The sequence below is a fragment of the Euwallacea similis genome, chromosome 25, assembly GCF_039881205.1.
Source record: "Euwallacea similis isolate ESF13 chromosome 25, ESF131.1, whole genome shotgun sequence".
NCBI lineage: Eukaryota > Metazoa > Arthropoda > Insecta > Coleoptera > Curculionidae > Euwallacea > Euwallacea similis.
This window is the reverse complement of record NC_089633.1, coordinates 1809773-1829876: the sequence shown is the minus strand read 5'-3', so window position 1 is coordinate 1829876 and position 20104 is coordinate 1809773. Positions and strand designations below refer to the sequence as shown.

The window sequence follows — 20104 nt, the reverse complement described above, 5'->3', positions numbered from 1 at the left end:
TCAACCATAATTGCTTTTATCGAAATCTTGTCGTTACCTTTGGTGACGGTTCCAACCACAGTGATTTTGCTGGTAACATCTTTTACACACAATCCAGGAAGAATATCAAAGAGTTCATGTACTTAGTTTATTCATCTTGGTACTGGGTACTACTTTATGGTGTTCGTTGGTGTGAGATCTGTAGTGGCTTTGAAATGTACGTGTAACTTGAAATAATGTAGCTGTAATTGTGTTGTTTTTATTTAATTTTTATTGCATTTATTCCTAGTTTTTTATTACTAAACACAATAGTCGAGTTTTATCCGATTGGAATAGTATTAACTTATTTCCCAATAAATCCATTAATAGGTGTTAGCAGTGCCTAATCCCTTAGTAGCATTTTTATAGTCACGATGACGAAAATCCTGCTAGTAAAAATTGGCTACTAAAAATGATAAATGATTAATAATGTGATTTTTAATGGGTCTTAGATCGGCGACTCAAATGTTTCTAGGGAAGAAAATTAGCAGTTTTCTCCTAATGAAATAAAAATCTGTTTTAAGGCCAATCTAACAATTACTAACTATAAATCAATAATTATAAAAAGGCCGTATTAATAATAATAATATGAGATGAAAATTAATAATGTATTGATAACCATTTTATCAGTGGAGATAAATATTTTTTCTCATTTTGTAACCTAAGTCTTATCCTCGCACAATTGAATATCAGAGGCACAAGATCATTTGAGAATAGTAATATGTATGTTCGGTAATGAAGACATTGCGAAAAAGTGTAATCTCCGTAACGATGAAAAAGTTAAAAATAATTTTTCTTCTAGAATTTCTGCATATTTGCAAAGGTAGGTAAAGATTGTATCGAGATATTTACCCAGTTGACTGATGTTCCAAGTCAAACTTGGAATTTTTACAAGTTTTCAAAAAAATCTGTAAACCCTCGAATATTTCTTTAAATTATGAGTTCTTGTCAAAACCCATAAACACGTTAGAAGATTTTGACCGGAATTATACGGATTTGTCTCACTAATTACTCATAGTCCTAAACGTAATTTTTCTCCACAATAGCACACGCCAATGAGTCAATTAGCGACTATCAATTAGTCATATGGACCTGGATATTATTTTAAATGATAAATTTTCATGAAACTCACGTATATTTTTATGTAGGTGTCTTAAAGTAGTGACGTCATGATGAATTTTCTGAATGGTGAGGTATGTGATATGTGTGATCCTTCCGATGAAGGGTATCTCCGATCTGCATTCGCCAGCAAAATATTACTGAATTTGATTTGAACTCAACATAAATGGAAACATGCAAACGTTCTGCATTCTTAGCGTTAATAATTATCAGTTTTGGAGCCAATGAAAAAAAAAATGTAAATTTCTCAACTAAATGAATGGAGATTTTATGGGCGTATTTAGTAACAAAAGACTTTTACAACCATAGCACCTGTCTTGCCATAAAAAAATGATCATGACTTTAGGAAGATTTACTTTCACTAGCACATTTATTGAAATTGACATTTATTATTATTGACACCGTCAAAGATGACAAGTCATAGAAAATCACTAAAAAATTGATCGCAATGTTGCAGCTTTGACATTGTCAATAATAACGGGTGTCAGCTTCTTAATGTGCCAGTAAAAGTAAATATTCCGTCAGATTTTTGGATTTTAGTATTACTGTGGGATTCATAAGTCAGATAGCTTTAACCCTTTTGTATATATGTAGAAAATTCTCTATTTTTACGAAAAAGTCGAGGCACGATCAGGAAATCTCTGAGTTGTACGTAATGATAGTGTTAATATTGTTAATTAAGTTAAGCCTGTTAGATTTAAGATGAAAGAGCTGTGAGGGGGTTGACGTGCCCCTATAGGACGCCCATGTATGTCGCAACTTGATTAGAAGTATTCTCGTTAGAAGTACTCTCTATATCAATTAAGAGAGTTTTGCAATCGTTATATTCATGTGATTTTCATATTGGATGATTGACGTCTAACCACTCTTTGTCGGCGCGGATGAGAAGCGCGGCCGCGCTTTGTCGGCATCTATGAGAAAGTACCGGCCAAGTGTTATTAGTGCCACGATAACGTCGCAGGTGGTGTCATAATTCAAAAATTGCTCTCTAGCCAGGGTACGACACTGTTTTATTACCCTTAGATTTAGTATTTAAGAGCGCCCCGAATCTAAAGGGTCCTCTTTCTTTCGAGTGGCTCATCTGAACCTATTATCCGCGAGCAGAAATCAAAATAGTGTATCCGTTAATATCAATAAATTATATAAAACCCTAGACAACGTTAGTAAAACCTATAGTACAGTATTATTTGTTAAGACCTGTGTTTTAATTTATTAGTTTTAAGTTGTTTAGCGTAAGTTCAGATTTTATGTTACGCCCATGGTAACCACCATCTGTTTGGTAATATGCCCGAAATGTCTAGAGTTTAGCGCCCATCACCCGCAGATGGGAGTTGGTTTATGTACGGGATTTCCAACAATTTCCTTTGTCGGACCTAGAATTTAGGTATAATTCACGTTCCGCTAAGCCAGCATAACTGCAGCGATCCAATGAAAGACCCATCGACTATTCATCTATAATCTATACGTGCAACGCTTTGACGCGATAGATAGCTTATGTAGAAGCTGCTATTGGCCTCCTTGCCGGGACACGTCTATGAGTGTTCAGGTTCAGTTGTTAAGGATGATGCAAAACTGATGGGAAGCACTCTTATTCCTCATCCTTTCCACTGATCGCTCATGTTATCTCAGCTGAATTTTGTCACGGATACTTAGTTGGACCACTTGTACCGTATAGTGGCTCGATAGTAGCTTTGTTATAATAATACTCATGTTTCTCGGTATTGTTTATCTCGTCAAATAGTGTCAATTAGTGTTATCTATAAACATGTATTATTGTTAGAAAAGGTTGTTGGTAATTTTTATACGAAACGGCGTCTCTGAGACTGCGAATTCAGGGTGGTCTGAACATAATTATCCAATCCATCATTGTCTTTGCGGTCACATTCACATATCACAAAGTCCATATTTTGACTTATCAGAAGGATTATCAGACGCTTGGATTCTGTGAGTCGAAACAAATCACAAGCACTTAGGTCTTTCAAATCAGATCATTCACGTCCAAACATTTGCCTCTTCCTTTCGGATCAAAAATTCGGATTATTTAAGGAAATATTCGAGTTTTTCCAGAATTTTTTTAGAGATATTACAAAAAATGGAGATCATATACAGTCGTGGACAAAAGTTTGGAAATAGTTGGAAACAGGAAACGGAAAAATGATTATTACCGCTATATAACTTACAATAATTTAAATCAATGGGATTATTTATTAAGCATTGTGAAACGCATTAAATCAATGAATTTACTAAATTGGAATGGACTACAGAAAATAGGTACAAAAAGTACAAAAATTGAAGAATTTATGGTAGACAAAAGTTTGAAAACTGTTAAATTTTTCAATTCAATTAAAGTAAATTCTTATTTTATTAGCACAATAATTTTATTTATTAATATTTGGTTGCCTAACTAATATTTGATTGGATCACTGCTACACATCTAATGTTCATCGAATCAACCAATTTTTCTCAAATTGTCACCGAAATATTTTCCCTAGTCTAGCTTTAACACTCTCTATAAATAATCCTTATTCCTAATTGCATGATTCCTAATTTAAGTTTTCAAGTGATCTCAAAGATATTCAATCGGATTTAAGTCCGGTGACTACGATGACCATTTCGAGACGTTAACGGATTTCATCTGGAACCAATCCTTGACAAATTTTGAAGTGTGTTTATGATCCTTGTCTTGTTGATACCACCACTGCAGAGGCATATTATATTCAGCATAGGTAACATGTGATCGTTCAATATGCTTTTATAAATAAAGCGATCGATCCTGTCGGTTATACGAATCAGCGGACCAACACCAAACCGCGAAAAGCACCCCCAGACCATAATGTTGCCACCGCCATGTTTCACGGTAGGGGTTTGTTACTTTTTATTTTACCTTTTGCCAATCGGACGTCTCAATTACCCTTACTGTTATTTCCAAACAAATTAAATGTACTTTCGTCACTGAATAGCACGACACCCTATTCACCATGTGACTGAAAAATTTTCACGTGCAAAAATAATATGGGCCTTTCGACTTTTTTTGGAAATTAGTGGTTTTTTTATAGGTTTGCGTCCAAACAATCCCATATCACGTAGACGTCATTGTACAGTCTTTATTGAAACGTTTTTAATGTTAGAAAACACTAATTCTTCATGAATGTCCGAAGCCGTCTTGCAAGGATCTGCTTGCGAATTGGTTTTAATTCGTCTATTGAATTTTCTATTAGTGCAACGTAGATGTTCAACACGAGAACGATCGGTGACAGTACCGCACTGTTCTTTTTTTTTTTTTTTTAAATTGTCCCTTTCGACACTTTCAACACCTCGGAAATCAAAGCGCACAAGTAACCCTCGCTTTTCATTTCAATAATTCGTTCCCGGATAGCTACTGAAACTTGTTTTGTTATAGCCATATTTAGAATTAAGTGTACAGTTAAAAATACGTACTGAAACTGATGTATATTTATAAAATTTGCAGATAAAACAGTACAAAAACGGCGTTTCTAAACTTTTGCCCAACAAAAAGAAACATATTTTTTAAACATAAATACATATATACACAATAGCGCAAGAATATGTATCTTTCTTTTGACTTTTACAAAAAAACGCAGCCATTTTGTTAATTTACAGTGAAATTTACAAATATCGATACGAATGATAGCGACAGTGATGCAGATTAAGAATCTCTTTCGATTTTCTCTTTCAGACATCAAGAAGGACCGGAATTACGTGCGACAAAAAAACTAATATTTTTTGATCGATGTGAAAACAATTTTATAAATAAATACGTATTTTTAAATTATACAAAAAATAATTCTACTGTTCTAACTCATATCTTTCCAGGGGAAAAAGTTTGCCCAGTTATATGCAATATATATATATTTTTAATGTTGAAAACGTGCTTATTTTTAGACGTTCACACTAGACTACTCCCTTAAGGCCCTTTGTTAAGGAGCTCAGTAATGGTATACAATCATATTTTTATGAGTTGAAGGTAAGCTGAAGGAAACAATATTTCGCATGATTAAAATGAGACGGCAGTTGTGTTCGAATATGTATCGGTGAATTGAAAAGATTTTACGAAATACTTAAATACATTTTGAAAGCTTATAGACAATCTTTTCATATGTTTCTCAAAACACAATGAAAACCGTGGTTTTAATTCCTCTAAAGGATAATTCTTTAAAAAAACTCAAGTAAGTGTTGAAATATCAGAAGCACGTCTTGTATAAATTTATAAGCTGTTATCAGTTTGTTAGATGTGCGATGATAAACAGAAAATGGCTTAATCAACGCCCTACGGCTACAGTTTGCTATTTACTGCGAGATTTTTTAAATAACGACATGTAATTATAATAAAAAAAAGTTAGTCATATTTTAAATAACATTTATATCACCAAATCTTTCTTCGCTTTTTTTATACAAAAAGTGATAATTCCTATCATCGCTTTACCACTCTGTTTCCATGCTTTATATTAGGTCGTGTAGTATGAAATGAGTAGAATTGAATTGAAACTTTAGTCATTTTTTTTTCATGTGAAATGTTTTTATTGTCAATCGAAATATGCACCACCATTATCAATACACTTCTGCCATTTAACGGGAAGTTCATTGATTCCCCTGCTGTAAAAGCCTGCAGGCCGGGAGTCGATAAACTTTTGGAAGGCAGCTTTGACAGCCTCGTCGGAGTTGAATGTTTTCCCTACCAAGAAGTTATCCAAATTTTGAAAGAAGTGGTAATCAGTGGGTGCTAAGTCGGGTGAATACGGTGGATGACGAAGAGTTTCCAATTCCAACTCCTGTAGCTTGGCCAAGGTGACTTGTGCGGTGTGTGGCCGAGCGTTGTCGTGCAACAATAGCGGTGCGCTTCGATTGACTAATCTTGGCTGCTTGGCTGGCGTCAGTTGCCTCATCATTTCGGTCAGTTGTCGGCAGTAGACATCAGCCGTAATCGATTCACCAGGTTTCATGAAGCTGTGATGGATGACACCTGCGTTGGACCACCAAACGGACACCATAAGCTTCTTTTGATGAAGATTTTTTTTCGTACAATGTTTTGGTGGTTCATCTTGATCCAACCACTGCGACGAACGTCTGGTATTGTCATATAGGATCCATTTCTCATCACAAGTAACAATCCGATTCAAAAATGGATCGTTATTATACCGGCACAACAAAGAACAAGCTTCGAGACGTCGTTCTTTCTGTATGTCGCTCAACTCATGCGGTACCCACTTGTCCAGCTTTTCCGCCTTACCAATTTCAGCCAAATGAGTCAATATTATTTTTTTGGTTACACTGAATATTAACGATAATTCGCTTGCACTTTGACGTGGATTCGCTTCCACCACGCTTCCACACTTTCAGATAATCGTTATCCACTTGAGTTTCAGGTCGTCCACGTGGTTCATTTGTTAGGTCAAAATTGCCAGAACGAAATTTCATGAACCAACGAGATACGGTTTGCTGTGAAGTGACTTCAGTACCAAACACATCATTAATATTGCGAGCCGTCTGAGCTGTTGTGGTTCCACGGTGGAACTCATATTTCATTAACACACGAATTTCACTATTTTGCATGGCTGCACAAAAATTTTTATAAAAATAAAAGTTTTCAATAATTTTTAACACTTTAAACTCTGATCGAAAGAGGAAGAATGTGCCTTTTCCACATAAAAAAGTCAAGTCCAAATATAGATTTAGAGTGAAGTTATTCGCAGTTGAATGTGGCATTTCGAGAATCTACTCATTTCATACTACACGACCTAATAATTTTTGCATACCCGAAATTTGTTGCTGTGTTTTTTATTTTCCAAAAAGTATGCTTTTTCTTTTTTTCCTGCATTTTCTTCAGATTAAATATGTCTTCTCATTCTCCATATATGTACTTGTGAACATTCATTCAGGTATATTCGTCTAAATGTCACTAATCGTATTTTAATTATCTTGTTTTGAGTTATTTCCTATTAAATATTTAAGTGGGTTTAATAATAATTTAATGTGTGTACAACCTCCTTGTAATGATAAAAAGCATGACGATGTTGACACAGTGATCTGCCATATCTTTTATCTGATAATAGATAGTTCTGCATGTGTAATTCACATATTGTAGATTTCTTTATTGCAAACGGTTTCATATACCTTTTTAAGTAATTCAAGTGTTGTTTTACAGACTATTTACTGTAAAAGAATATTTCGAATATGAACAAAACGTATTCGTAAGTAGTAATTAAAAGGAAGTTATCTCCCTTTCTAATCTTTTAATAATTCGCTCGGGAACTCTTAATTTCAATCGTATACTAAACTAAATATGTATATCTAAATGAATAATATAAATTAGTTATCACTTTCAGAAACTTTCTAGAGCAACTTGAACATCTTTAGATGCCAAATCTGAGTTTTCTTTTCGATTGCAAGAGTGTATATTTGACCATTCTTGCATATCGTTCTGGGCTACTGAAGGGTACCCACTGAAGCAGTTTCTAAGACATTCTGGGTCATATCAAAATTCTGCAGAATTTTGCGGAACTTCAAAATTTTCCAGAGAATCCTTAAAAAGTTGCGTTTGATATTAACCGATAGTCTTAAGGTTTCTCAATGCGTTTCTAGCAAATTCTGGAATATTTAAGATTCCTTAGTATTTCTCAAAATCTTCGAACATTTTTCTGATTTATTAATATGTAGAGAAAACGTAGAATTTTCTACGAATTTTGCTGAATATCCTGAGATGTTTCTGATGGTGGCAAAATATTTGAAGGAAATTTTAAGGCGTTCTAGAGTCTGTCAAAATACCATTAATTTCTAAAACTCTCAGGATACTCTGTGGGGTTGTAGATTTCTAAGAAATAGCTTTTCACTGATTTTCCAAGACTGGATGATGACAAACTATTGAATATTTTAACGATATCTTCCTTAGAGCTTTTAAGAAATTTCGCAGCGCTTCATTTGCATAAAAAAATAAAATAAGCAAACATACAGTACATAGAGATTTTACTTATGTTTCAAATTTTTTTAAACAAATAGATTATTGAAGTTACTACGTAAACTTAGCAACTTTCAATAAACGTTTGTTGCTGGGATTATATTGAGCATACATATTAAGTGAATTAAAAGTAATGTTATTTTTGTGATCGGGACCGATAATATTATTTATCTTTACTCTTTACCTAGAACTAAATAAAAAATTGTTTTCATAGAAATTTCAACATAAGACGTGTTAATCAGATAACATCACAAATACATATTTTATGTCACAATCCTGACTCTCCTATAACTATTTTATGGAAACGGAAAGTAAATCAAACATTTGAACTATGGGTCTTCAATGGAGTTGAATGATCTCCATTTCGACCTGAAGAAGTTCATTTTTAAAATGTCGGAGTAGTGAGTTATGACATTATCAATGATATTTTGCCCAGAAACACATCCAAATTCTAACAAAATTATATTGATCTTATTTTTCCACACAGGTTTTGTTAAAGAAATTTTTTCTTATGGGTTATCATTTCAAAGTTATAAGCAAAAACGTCTTAGGAATTATTCCAAAAATATTTAATTTTGTAACAAGAACTAAACAAATAACTAGTTTTTCTGAAACTAAGTAATAAAAAGAAATAAAACAAATGTTACATTTAACTTAACATATTTTCAATATAACTTTCCCTTTCTGAAAGGTACATTTAAAGTCTTCGCCTAACTTCCGCATCAGCAGCTTTTCTTATTATTTCTTGCATCACCTCATTGCAAGCAGTTCATATTTTCTCTTTTAAGTGTTCCAAATTCTTTGAAGGGTTTTTAAAACTTTATTTTTAAGAAATACCGACATGAAAAAGTCCGTGGGAGTTAAGTCAGGGAACTTTGTTGGCCACTGCCAAACTAGTTTTGTCCGAACGTGTTATTGTACATATGTATTGTAGTATATTGCTGCACAATACGAGTTTTGTGAGGTAGAGCATCATGGTATTGAAACCAATGGAGGCTCCTAAAAGAAGATTTCTTAAATGTAGAGATTTTCAAGTAGGACTAGAAGTTGTTTTTGAAAAAAATTTAAATAATATTTACTATACAGGGTGTAACATTTAACCTGGAATATCGATATATATCGAATACTAGACATCCTATAAAGAAATGTTTAGTATTAAACTTTAATCACTCTAAGAGGGAAATGTATTAGTGCTAAAATTGATTCCCTTCTACTCCTCATGTGGGCGAGGTGGAAGGTAACTTTTTAATTTTAAATGGCAACCCCTATTTTTTTTACAGATTCAGATAATACGGCTAAAAATAAGAAAAAGTTGTCTGAAATATTTTTTTAGATTCATACTAGAAAACACTATAATTAACGAAATTCAATTTCTCTTTCACTTATGATTTACCGAAAGGTTTGATGGTATCTACTTTAGAATTAATGACACAGTGAATTTTCGTATAGCTTTTATTTAAAGTATACGTTTAAAATAATGTCTCCGAATTTTGATGCACTTACTTATCCGTGTTTTAAAGGACTCTTCATATCTACGAAGTGTGTCTTCTGAAATATAGGCACAAGCGTTTATAATTCGCAAAATCATGTCCTCACTTATCGTTGGTATTTCTTTATAAACATTATCTTTGAAATATCCCCATAAAAAGAAATCCAATGAAGTAAGATCTGGAGATCTAGCAGGCCAATTCTCCGGACCAGATCTACCAATCCATTAACCGTTCAAATTACGATTAAGAACTTCCCGTGCCACCGCAGAATAGTGAGCCGGATAACCGTCATGTTGAAATCATATGTGCTGAGACACACTTCTAAGTTTAAGTCCTGGAGTAATATCGACAGTTCATACGCCGTCAAATACGCCATCGTGACTCAGCATTAACAATAGAATATTTAAAAGTAGATTTTTTTTATGTGTTTACATTATTGTTTATTTATCACATTTTATTACCATATAATTTTTTTTTGTTTCATAAGTTTTTCTTTTGAATGGATGTTGCCATTTAAGATATGAATTAAATTTCGTTAATTACAGTGTTTTCTAGCATGAATCGAAAAAAATATTTCAGGCAACTTTTTCTTATTTTTAGTCGTATTATCCGAATCTGTAAAGAAATGGGGGTTGCCATTTGAAATTAAACAGTTAATTGTCACCCCGCCTACATGGGGAGTGGAGGAGAATCAACTTTAACACCAATATATTTCCCCTTCAGAGTGATGAAAGTTTTAGTATTAAACATTTCTTTATCGTATGTAGTATTCAAGATATTTCTATTTCCAGGTTAAATGTCACACATTGTATAATATGCCTTCATAAAGGTAAGGCCCTATTAGGTGTTTGCCAACGATACTACACCATACATTGATTCTAAAACGACCTTGGTTTTAAGTCATTAATAAAATGTTCATTTTCAGTGATTCAAAAATGCTTATTGCATTTATTTGACAAAACGTTGCTAAGAAAACAACTTTTATTCGTCCAAAAAATATGACGGAATAGGTTCGGTCGACTCCTTCATTCACCATTATTTGAGTGATAATATTAACTCGTATTATCCAGGAAAAATTCTGACAAACTTTCCAGGTTTTGAATTTAAAATTGTGATATTTGCCCGCCTTCAGAATTCTCGAATATCTAACTTATCAATGTTCAATTCCATACTTGCTTGTCTTATTGAATTGGACGGATTTTGGTTAAAGTATTGTAATACTGCAGTTTTATTATTTTCCTTCCGAACTCTTCGCTGTAGTGCCCTCCCCCTTCGGTTACAATATGCGTTTTCATTTTCTCTTAAAATCCCCTCCAATTATGCAAATATTTTTCGATCTGGAACTTGATGTTCAGGATGTCTTTCTTGGTATAAACTAACAGCTCTTCTAGAATTTTTAATTGCTTCTCCATAAATTACACTGTGCTAGAACCAGAGACTCTTTTTTCCGTCAAGCAGGGCACCCGAGGGGAAAACCTAGTTCGAGTTCGCTGAATTCCATGATGCTAACCATTTTTCTAGGTTAGCTCTTGTTTTCGAAATACAATGAAAGTCGCGAATAACTACGTCGAAATTCGAATGTTTGGTTGAATTTGCATTTACCCAATTGTAAAAAAGTTTGCCTATTACAAAGTCGCTTTTAACGCCCGCAAAAAAGACATTTTTGGTGGTTTGCTAGCCGGGTATAACAACGCTACGGGATATAGTATGGTAATTGTAGTATAAAGTCGGCATTGCCGGCATTCTTTGAAATGTCATTCAACGAGTGAACGACTTTTTTTTTAAAGCAATGCCTTTAGCGGCTTTATAGACAAATCCTAGAAAATTTGTTTTTAATATATGTATGATGTGTACTCACGGATGAACTTCACTATACTTGTAAAAATTTTTATTTTCAGTTTTTCGAAAAAAAGTAATTCTTCATAATTTCTTTTCCTCGTTGAAGAAATACGATTCACGTTGAGAAAATTTGATTTTGATATACAGGATTCGCAAAAAATTAAAAAATGTAGCTTTTCCAAATTAAAAATTTTTGAATCAAACTTTTTTGAAGCATCACAATGATGAAATGATGAAATGAAATGAAAGAGCTTAGAAGAAGAAATCGAAAAGCCGAATAAAGTTTTTCGATAGGATTTGTGGTTGATATGATTTTCAATATTTAAGTTTTTCGATTCAGGTCTTACCTTGATTTAATTAACGCGTACATTGGAAAATTTACTATTGAAAATTGATATTATTATTCACAAAATGAGATAGTGGCCCACTTCTTAAAATAATACGCAGTTTAATTAAATCAACTGATCGAAAAACTTAAATATTAAAAATCACAGCAACCACAAATTCTATCGAAAAACTTGATTCGGCTTTTCGATTTCTCCTTCTAAGTTCTTTCATTTTCATGCTTCAAAAAAGGTTGAATTAAAAATTTTGAATTTGGAAAAGCTACATTTTTTTACTTTTTGCGAACCCTGTATATCAAAATCAAATTTTCTCAACGTGAATCGTATTTATTCAACGAGCAAAAGAAATTATGAAGAAATACTTTTTTTCGAAAAACTGAAAATAAAAATTTTCACAAGTATAGTGAAGGTCATCCGTAAACACACTGTACATATACTTGACACACCTATATATGGTTGTAGTTTTTCTGAGTTTTGTAGTAAAGCTGCTAAAACAGCACTTTTTATGCGTTTCGGCCACTTTTTGCAAAATTTCCAATTAAATATTGGCAGTGTCGATTTTATATTGCAATTACTATAAATATACAAAAAATCAATTTTTTTGGCCCATTTATCAAAACTAGGCAATTAAAACTGCGGCAAAGGGGTTTGTTAATTTAATTCATAGAATCTAGTTTTTTGTATCGATATTTTCATTTACGTTTTGTATCAGGCTCAAAGAAATTAATTTTTTATAGAAGAGTGTAGAGAGAACAGGAATTATCGGGGAAATTCTTGAATTATGAACGAGAACTATATAAGTTAGAGGCTGTGTTCATTGTAGGTATTCAGCTTGTTTGCATTATTGTAATTTTGTTGTGATTTAAAAAATGACTTAAAAACAAAAGAAAAATTTTATCCATTGAGGAGAAAGGTATAATCATTTCCAGACTTGAAACAGGTAAAAGCAATAATATCATTGAAAATGAGTTGCACTTATCGCATTCGATTATTTCTACAATTTGGAAGAACCGAGACAATATCAAGAATGCGTTTAATGAAAATTTGTTGCTAAAGGAAAAACTTAAGTTATTCAATCACGAAGATATTGATCAGGCATTATATAAGCAGTTTAAAAAGGAAAAAAGTAAAGGATCAGCAGTAAGTGGTCCAATACTACAAGCAAAAGCGGAACAGTTTGCTAAAATAATGAATAAAGGCCCTGAATATACATAAATGCCCAGAATGTTGGATTAAACGCTTCCAACAAAAACATGACATTGTGGATGGAAAAATTAGTGGTGAAGCTGCTAGTATACCAGTTGCAGTGCCAGAAAACTGGCTCAAAAGCGTGTAGCCAGAAATTTGAAAAAAATTACCAGAATGACGAGATTTTTAATGCAGATGAGACAGGTCTTTTCTATAAAATGACTCCGAACAAAACACTGAAATTTCAAGGAAAGAAGCGTACAGGTGGAAAAATATCTAAGGAAAGAGTCTTTTTGTTGCTACCAACATAACAGGATCAGAAAAACGTAGGTTGATTGTTATTCGAAAATCAAAAAATTCTCGTTTTAAGAATTACTCGTCGAAGTCGTTACCAGTGTCCTATACGTTTAATAAAAAAGCTCGGATGACATTAGGCCTGTTTATAAAAATTTTGGGAGACTAAGACACTCAATTAAGGAAAAAGTTTCCTCTTGGTAGACAATTGTTCAACGCACCAAAAAATGTAAAATTTAGAGAATATCGACGTTCAATATCTCCCACCAAATACCATATCAGTTCTGCAGCCGGTTGACCAGGGTATCGTAAGATCAATAAAAGTCCATTTTAGAATGCTCTAGCTAATGAATATTATTGAAAACAACCAGCAAAACAAAGAGTGTGCTATTAATCTTTTGGATGCGATGCCAATGATTTCTAAAAAATGGAATCATCACACAATATCACCCCAAATAACCATATTGTCATTATTTTAGACATGCAGGTTTACAACTAACACTTGTAGCTAATGACTTTGGAGAAGGTGACGCTCTTCGTTTAGCTGAGGTGGCAAGAAGGATAAATAATTATTTTGAAAAAGAAGATGATGTGCCACTTGCTATTATAAAAAACATTACATTGTCAGATCAATTATGGATTGATTTTTTAAATGTTGATCTTTATTTGAAAACAAACGGTGCTTTATGTGACTAGCCAATTGGAAATGAAATGCTCACCATTCAAGAAATCCAAGATGAAAGTGATGGAGACCCTGAGGGTAGTGAAGATTTAAAATCCTACAAGCTGTAAAAACCCTGAACAGTTTTGTGCTATACAGTTATTCCAGCGACAAAAGGCTTCTGAATGAAATCAGTTCCATAGCGAAAAAAATGGAATTGATTTAGTTTAACTAACGATGCAAAAAACAAACAAAAATTACAGAACATTTGAACAAAAAATGTGTTTTTACCGTACCTACATAAATATAAATAAGTTAGAAGTTATATTAAATTATTTACGTTTTATTATTTATCTGTTATAGTTTTAAATTTTTAAAATGAATTTGTCTCTTTTTTCATGTTTCTTTAATCACAAAGAAACAAGTCTTAATCGGATATATCGACCCTTTTTACTCGGCCGCTCGCCGTCGTTATATTTTACTTTTACTGTATTTGATATTCAAATTTTTAACTTCAAGGTCCTAATAAAACGTTATTTTTCTTATCTTTTTATCATTTCTTGAGTTTCAATCGATGAAAATCGATCGAATAAGCGTCGTTTTTTCTCGTTTATTAAGATTAAAAATACATGTCATACAAACAATAGAGGGTGTCGAACTTATAAACCTTTTGCGAAAAATATTTTAACTACAAATCATCTATTTCAACAGCAATCTTACGTCGACTGGGCATAATTACAAATTTTCCGCACACGTAACAAAAGTTATTGTGTTTAGAACATTTATCCATTTTTAATATTTATAAATTTATTTATTTTTAATATTTTTATATTTGATTTTATGAGCTGTTTAAAATGCGAGCAGTAAACTATTCAACAACGCAACTTTTTACAAGAAATCTCAAAGCTATTATTATAGCATAAACTGTCAAATATATGTAGATATAAAGTTTGACAATAATGGTAAACTAAGACATGCTCACTGCTTCTCACTACCTTAATATTAGAATGTTATTAAATTATGAAAACTTACTTTAAAACAAAGTGAACTGAATGAATTTTTCTTCAAATGGTTTCTATTCGATGTATACAGGGTATTTCGTAGATAGTGCGGGATACCAAATAGGGTATTAGACGAAGCCGTTGTGAATAGATTTAACCAAGTGTTACAGTTTTCTTGATAATTAAGTGTTTAATATTTTTTAATTTGATCGTGCTTTTCTGCAATTATTGAAGTGCAGAAGACCAACAAACTCCGTTATCACAAAAATGTACTAAACTTTTTATTATGTATGAATAGATTGCTTAAATTATTTAAGGCATAAAATTTAAAATAGGTTTGTTACTTACCTAGAACTTCATAAACATGATTTTCCTAGTTTGTAGGACAGCAAAGAGTCAAATCCAACGCTTAGATGTATGTTCATTCAAATTTCTTAAAAACTTCTATACGCAATGGTTTTTCAGTTTTTATCAAAAATTTCTTAAGGAACATTTTAATAATTAGAGTAATTAATTTTAATTATTTTAAGTATTCACCAAGCACATTCGCCAAAACTTAGGCTAGCCATTTATTATCTTAAGATAGATGTCCAGATATTCGAGGTTTTTTGGTTTTTTTATCATTTTTAATACGACTTGCATATTCGGATTAAATAATACGTAATGCTATAAAATAATATTTTATTTTCCAATGCAAAGAAAGGAAGTATTCGAGGATTTCTTAGTTGATTTTGAAAAGACAATAAAGAAAAGTAAACGGACTTCTTAGCTTTGATCGTAGAATGTCATTAGACATTATTAAAACTGATTTTCATTTGTTAAGTCTATTTGACAATATACACAATAAATTGTTATTATTTAATTAATATGTTTCAGGACAATCATTTTTACGTTTGAGGTTTTAAATTTAAATTACGCGAAATGACGTTTTTTAGCAACGAAAAGTATACCGATATTATTTATTCTTATTGAAAAGCTGATGGAAATGCTGAGGCAACTAGACAATTCAACCAACAAAGTCTTCCAAACTATTGAACTCTACATGCAAACGTGTTTAGCCGGACCTATTGTCGCATCAAAAAAACTGGATCAATTCGCCGGAATTTAGACCCCATAGACAATCGTAATAGACCTGAAGAAAAAGAGCAAATCTTTCTTGTCTTTACAGCACAGTCAACAACTAGTATTATAAAAAAAGACAATGGAACACAGTACCTCAATTTGGAAAGTCTGGTCACTCTTAAATGCCGAGAAGAAACACGTACATACATCATTAAACGACGGTGGACATAACGATACAGTACGAAAATTAATATTTTGTCGTTTTTTGCTGAATTGCGATATGAAAGATAGAACGTTTCTCAAGCAAATTATTTAGACAGATGAGTCAAAATGTACCAAAGAAGATATTATAAATAACCATAATTTACATTATTGGCATGACAAGGATGACAATCCTCATGTGAAAAGACAGACTTCTTTTCAACATAAATTTAATGTTAACGTGTGAGGCGGAATTATCGCTGATCATTTCATTGGAGTGCACACATTAGCACAGAATTTAAATGGGGAAAACTATTTAGCTTTTCAGCACAAAACTCTGCCTGTTCTACTAAAAGATTTACTCTCGAATTTGCAAAAAGATAATCTTTGAAACACGATGACTGCCCTGCTCGTTACCAACGAAAGCTGTATGAATATCTAAATCAAATGTCCCCTAATCACTAGATTAGGCGAAATGGCCTCATTCTCTGGCCTATCAAGTCTCCTGACTTGACGCCCGTTGATTTTTTTTGTATGGGGTCGCATGAAATCGCTGGTATATGAACAGGAGATTCAAAATAGAGACCATTTAATCGCCAGAATGAATTAAGCTGCCCAACAACTTAAACGAGAAATGCAACTCGGTATCACCACAACAGCAATGAAAAATAGATCACTTAGATTTGTGGTTATCACTTTGAACATAATGAATAAATTATTAATGATTTATTTAACATTCTTGGTAATCTTTTTTATTTTTTAAAATTAACTAAAAATCCCCGAATACTTCCTTTCTTTACATTTAAAAATAAAATATTATTTTATAGTATTTAAGCATTGTATAATGCCAATATGCAAACCGGATTAAAAATGATAAAAAATCAAAAACCTCGAATATCTGGAAACCATTTTAAAATATAATAATAAATGGTTAGCCTAAGTTTTGGTGAATGCGTTTGATGGATACTTAAAAGTATTAAGATTACTTGTTTTAATTTTGAAAATGTTTCTTAAGAAACGTTCTATAAGAATTGAAAGACCCTTGCGTAAGGAAGTTCGTAAGAAATTTTAATAAACGTACAAATAAAATCCATGTTTGAATTTGACCTTTTGCTATCCTACAAACTAGGAAGATTATGTTTATGAGGTTTCAGATAAGTAACAAAGCCATTTTAGATTTTATGGCTTAAATAATTTTAAGAATCCATTTGTATACATATAACAAAAAAGTTTAGCACATTTTTGTGATAAATGGACTTGTTGTACTTCTGCACTTCAATAATTGCAGAAAAGCATGGTCAAATTTAAAAATTTTTAAATCTTAATTATCAGAAAAACTGTAACACTTATGTATATATGTAGGTATGTTTGATTAAATCAATTCAGAATGATCTCCTTTAATATCCTGTATTACCTACTAAAGACCCTGTATTTGTCGATACGACGTTAATTGGATCGAACTTCATCGATTCAAATTCAATAAATAATTAAAAAATGAGAGAAATAACGTTTTTTTGGGTCCTTAGAATCAAAAATTTGAATTTGAAATATCTCAAAAATAAGAACTGACTAAAAAAAAATGGTTGACACCATTGAATTCAGCATAGTCGAATTAGGTTTTCCTTCCGGGTGCCTTGGTAGACGGATTTTGCAACTAACACAGTGTTATTAGTATGTATACTTTTTCTGCTTGAACATACATTTTTAACTTGTCTTCCCCTTCAAAATATGTTCTGATACGTTCTAATGACAATTTGAAACCATGCAAACCTGGGTCTCAATAATTAGATATGGGAATAAATCAATACTACTCTATAATTTCTGAATATATTTTTGCAATGATTTTTAACTCGTTTTTGCTTATAAGTTTTAAACTATAACACATACGAACAAAGTTATTTTTAAAAAATTATATGAAAAATAGGATAAATATAATTTTATCAGAATTTGGATATGTGTATGAGAAAAATATCATTGGTGATGTCATAACTCGTTACTCCAACATTTTAGAAATGAACTTTTTGAGATCAAAATGGAGGTCATCCTACACCATTAAAGATCCATAATTTAATTTTTTCATATTACTTTCCATTTCAATGAAATAGATATGAGGATGTCGAGTTTAAGACATCCTGTACAAACATTGAATCCTTTTATCCTATACATACTATTTGCTAAAAGCAGTTAAATTGTAACTTCGCATTTATTATCATGAAAGAAATATTCATGAAATAAAAAAAGTTTATTCGTCATATAACCTTACCCTATCATTTTACAGGAATTCAAACAGCAGAGCTTCAAATAGGATGTTCCTGTGATATTGACATTTTCACCCCTGAATCGCAAGGATGTCTGGAAATAACGTACTTGGAGGGTAAAAATAACCATCATAAATTATTTCTTAGCCTCATAGATTATTTTAGATGACATGGTTAAAACTGGCTATAAATGCCTTGATATCTCCCAGGTTCCACATTTTTGTCAAATATACCAAACCCAGTACCAGGATGTACTAACCTGCTCATTTATACATCTAGAAACTCTTCGAGAAGCTGATGCAGCTCTAGTGGAACCCAAATATGTTTCACCTTCATCAGCATTTTCCAAGAACCTCAAAGTATCGACGGAGAGTTCTTATTTAATTGTAGAAGAACCTTCTTATTACTACAATTTAAATTATACTACTTTAGATCCACTTAAATCTACAACTTCTATTAAGGCATGGCTTGAAAAATTTATTGTTGAAACATATAATGATAATGATGATGAAATTAATGATGAGGACGAGGAATCAGAAATACCTACTACAACTGATGTTACCACCACGGATGAGCCTGATTCCACTACGATTACTTTCAGTACAATAACAACAACTGGAAGCTCCTCAACACAAACCTCATCAACTAGAACCTCTTCAACTCACGGCCCATCGACTAGAAGCTCTTCAACTGACGGCCCATCGACTAGAAGCTCTTCAACTCACGGCCCATCGACTAGAAGCTCTTCAACTCAGAGAACCCCTAGACCTCCTCCAAATGGTGCAACATTGATATCCACTAATACCATTACACGTTTAATATGTTTCTCTGCTCTACTAAGCCGTATATCTGCACACTAGATATAGGATTTTTAGTGTATTATATGCTCAATAAATCAAATCCCTTGTAACCTTTCCAAAAAGATATTTTTCACGGAAATGGAGAAGTTAGCCAATGGAAATAGTCTCGTTGGCAAAGTTACTAGGAGTTTAATATATTGGCCCTTACAGGAAATATATCAGAGCTAATTTTACCAAGAAGATTATTTTAGTGGAAAGGTCAATATTTCGCTTCGATTTCATATTTCCTCGGAAATTATTTTGGATGAAACGTTACCAGAAAATTGATATTATATTGTAGTAAGGATTGTTGTTTCTTTTCATATTAAATTTTTAAAACAGAAAATTATGAGATTTGGTTCTGATCCTCTGACATCCGGTGCATCTTTATTTTGCATTAATGCAAAACAGGTACAACAGAAGTAAAAAAGTATTCATACACCAAGGTTTTCTTAAACAGTAAATATATGTTTTCGTAAAATTAAATTTGCTGTTAAACAACAAACAAATATTCAAAAAATTATATATGCAATGAGTCACTTTAATATTCGAACACTACTGGTTCTCTAAATCACCACATAGTTATTTTCTTGGTTAATATTTTATAGGATAACCATTGTTATCCATAACGGCCCGTAAACTTTTAGGCATATTGCAGATCATTTTTTTCAAATGATCTGTTTGAAAATTATCCCATTCTTGTTTTAATCGTTGTTTTAACATTTCCTTTAAAGATATTTCAGTTTTTCTTGTTTGTCAGCCTAATTCGTCCCACAGATGTTCGATGGGATTGAGCTTCGGTGATTGGGATGGCAGT

General features: G+C 32.3%; 3 protein-coding genes and 1 pseudogene across 5 annotated transcripts in view; 1 reads left to right on the top strand and 3 right to left on the bottom strand.

The window, feature by feature from the left end:
* Nucleotides 1–1726, bottom strand: part of LOC136416917 (UPF0587 protein CG4646) — a 177647-nt gene extending 175921 nt beyond the window's left edge. Inside the window, exon 1 of the mRNA XM_066402357.1 lies at nucleotides 1714–1726. The gene's annotated coding sequence lies outside the window, so the exon portion shown is untranslated. The remainder of the gene's footprint in view (nucleotides 1–1713) is intronic.
* Nucleotides 1–20104, bottom strand: part of LOC136416896 (trissin receptor-like) — a 227352-nt gene that overhangs the window by 97926 nt on the left and 109322 nt on the right. The window lies entirely within an intron of this gene.
* LOC136416911 (uncharacterized) lies at nucleotides 708–19649 on the top strand. Its single transcript, XM_066402349.1, has 3 exons — nucleotides 708–841; nucleotides 18469–18564; nucleotides 18614–19649. The coding sequence occupies exons 1-3, from the start codon at nucleotides 754–756 to the stop codon at nucleotides 19306–19308; spliced, it is 879 nt and encodes a 292-aa protein (XP_066258446.1). The 5' UTR covers nucleotides 708–753; the 3' UTR covers nucleotides 19309–19649.
* On the bottom strand, nucleotides 5682–6862 carry LOC136416842 (histone-lysine N-methyltransferase SETMAR-like; annotated as a pseudogene).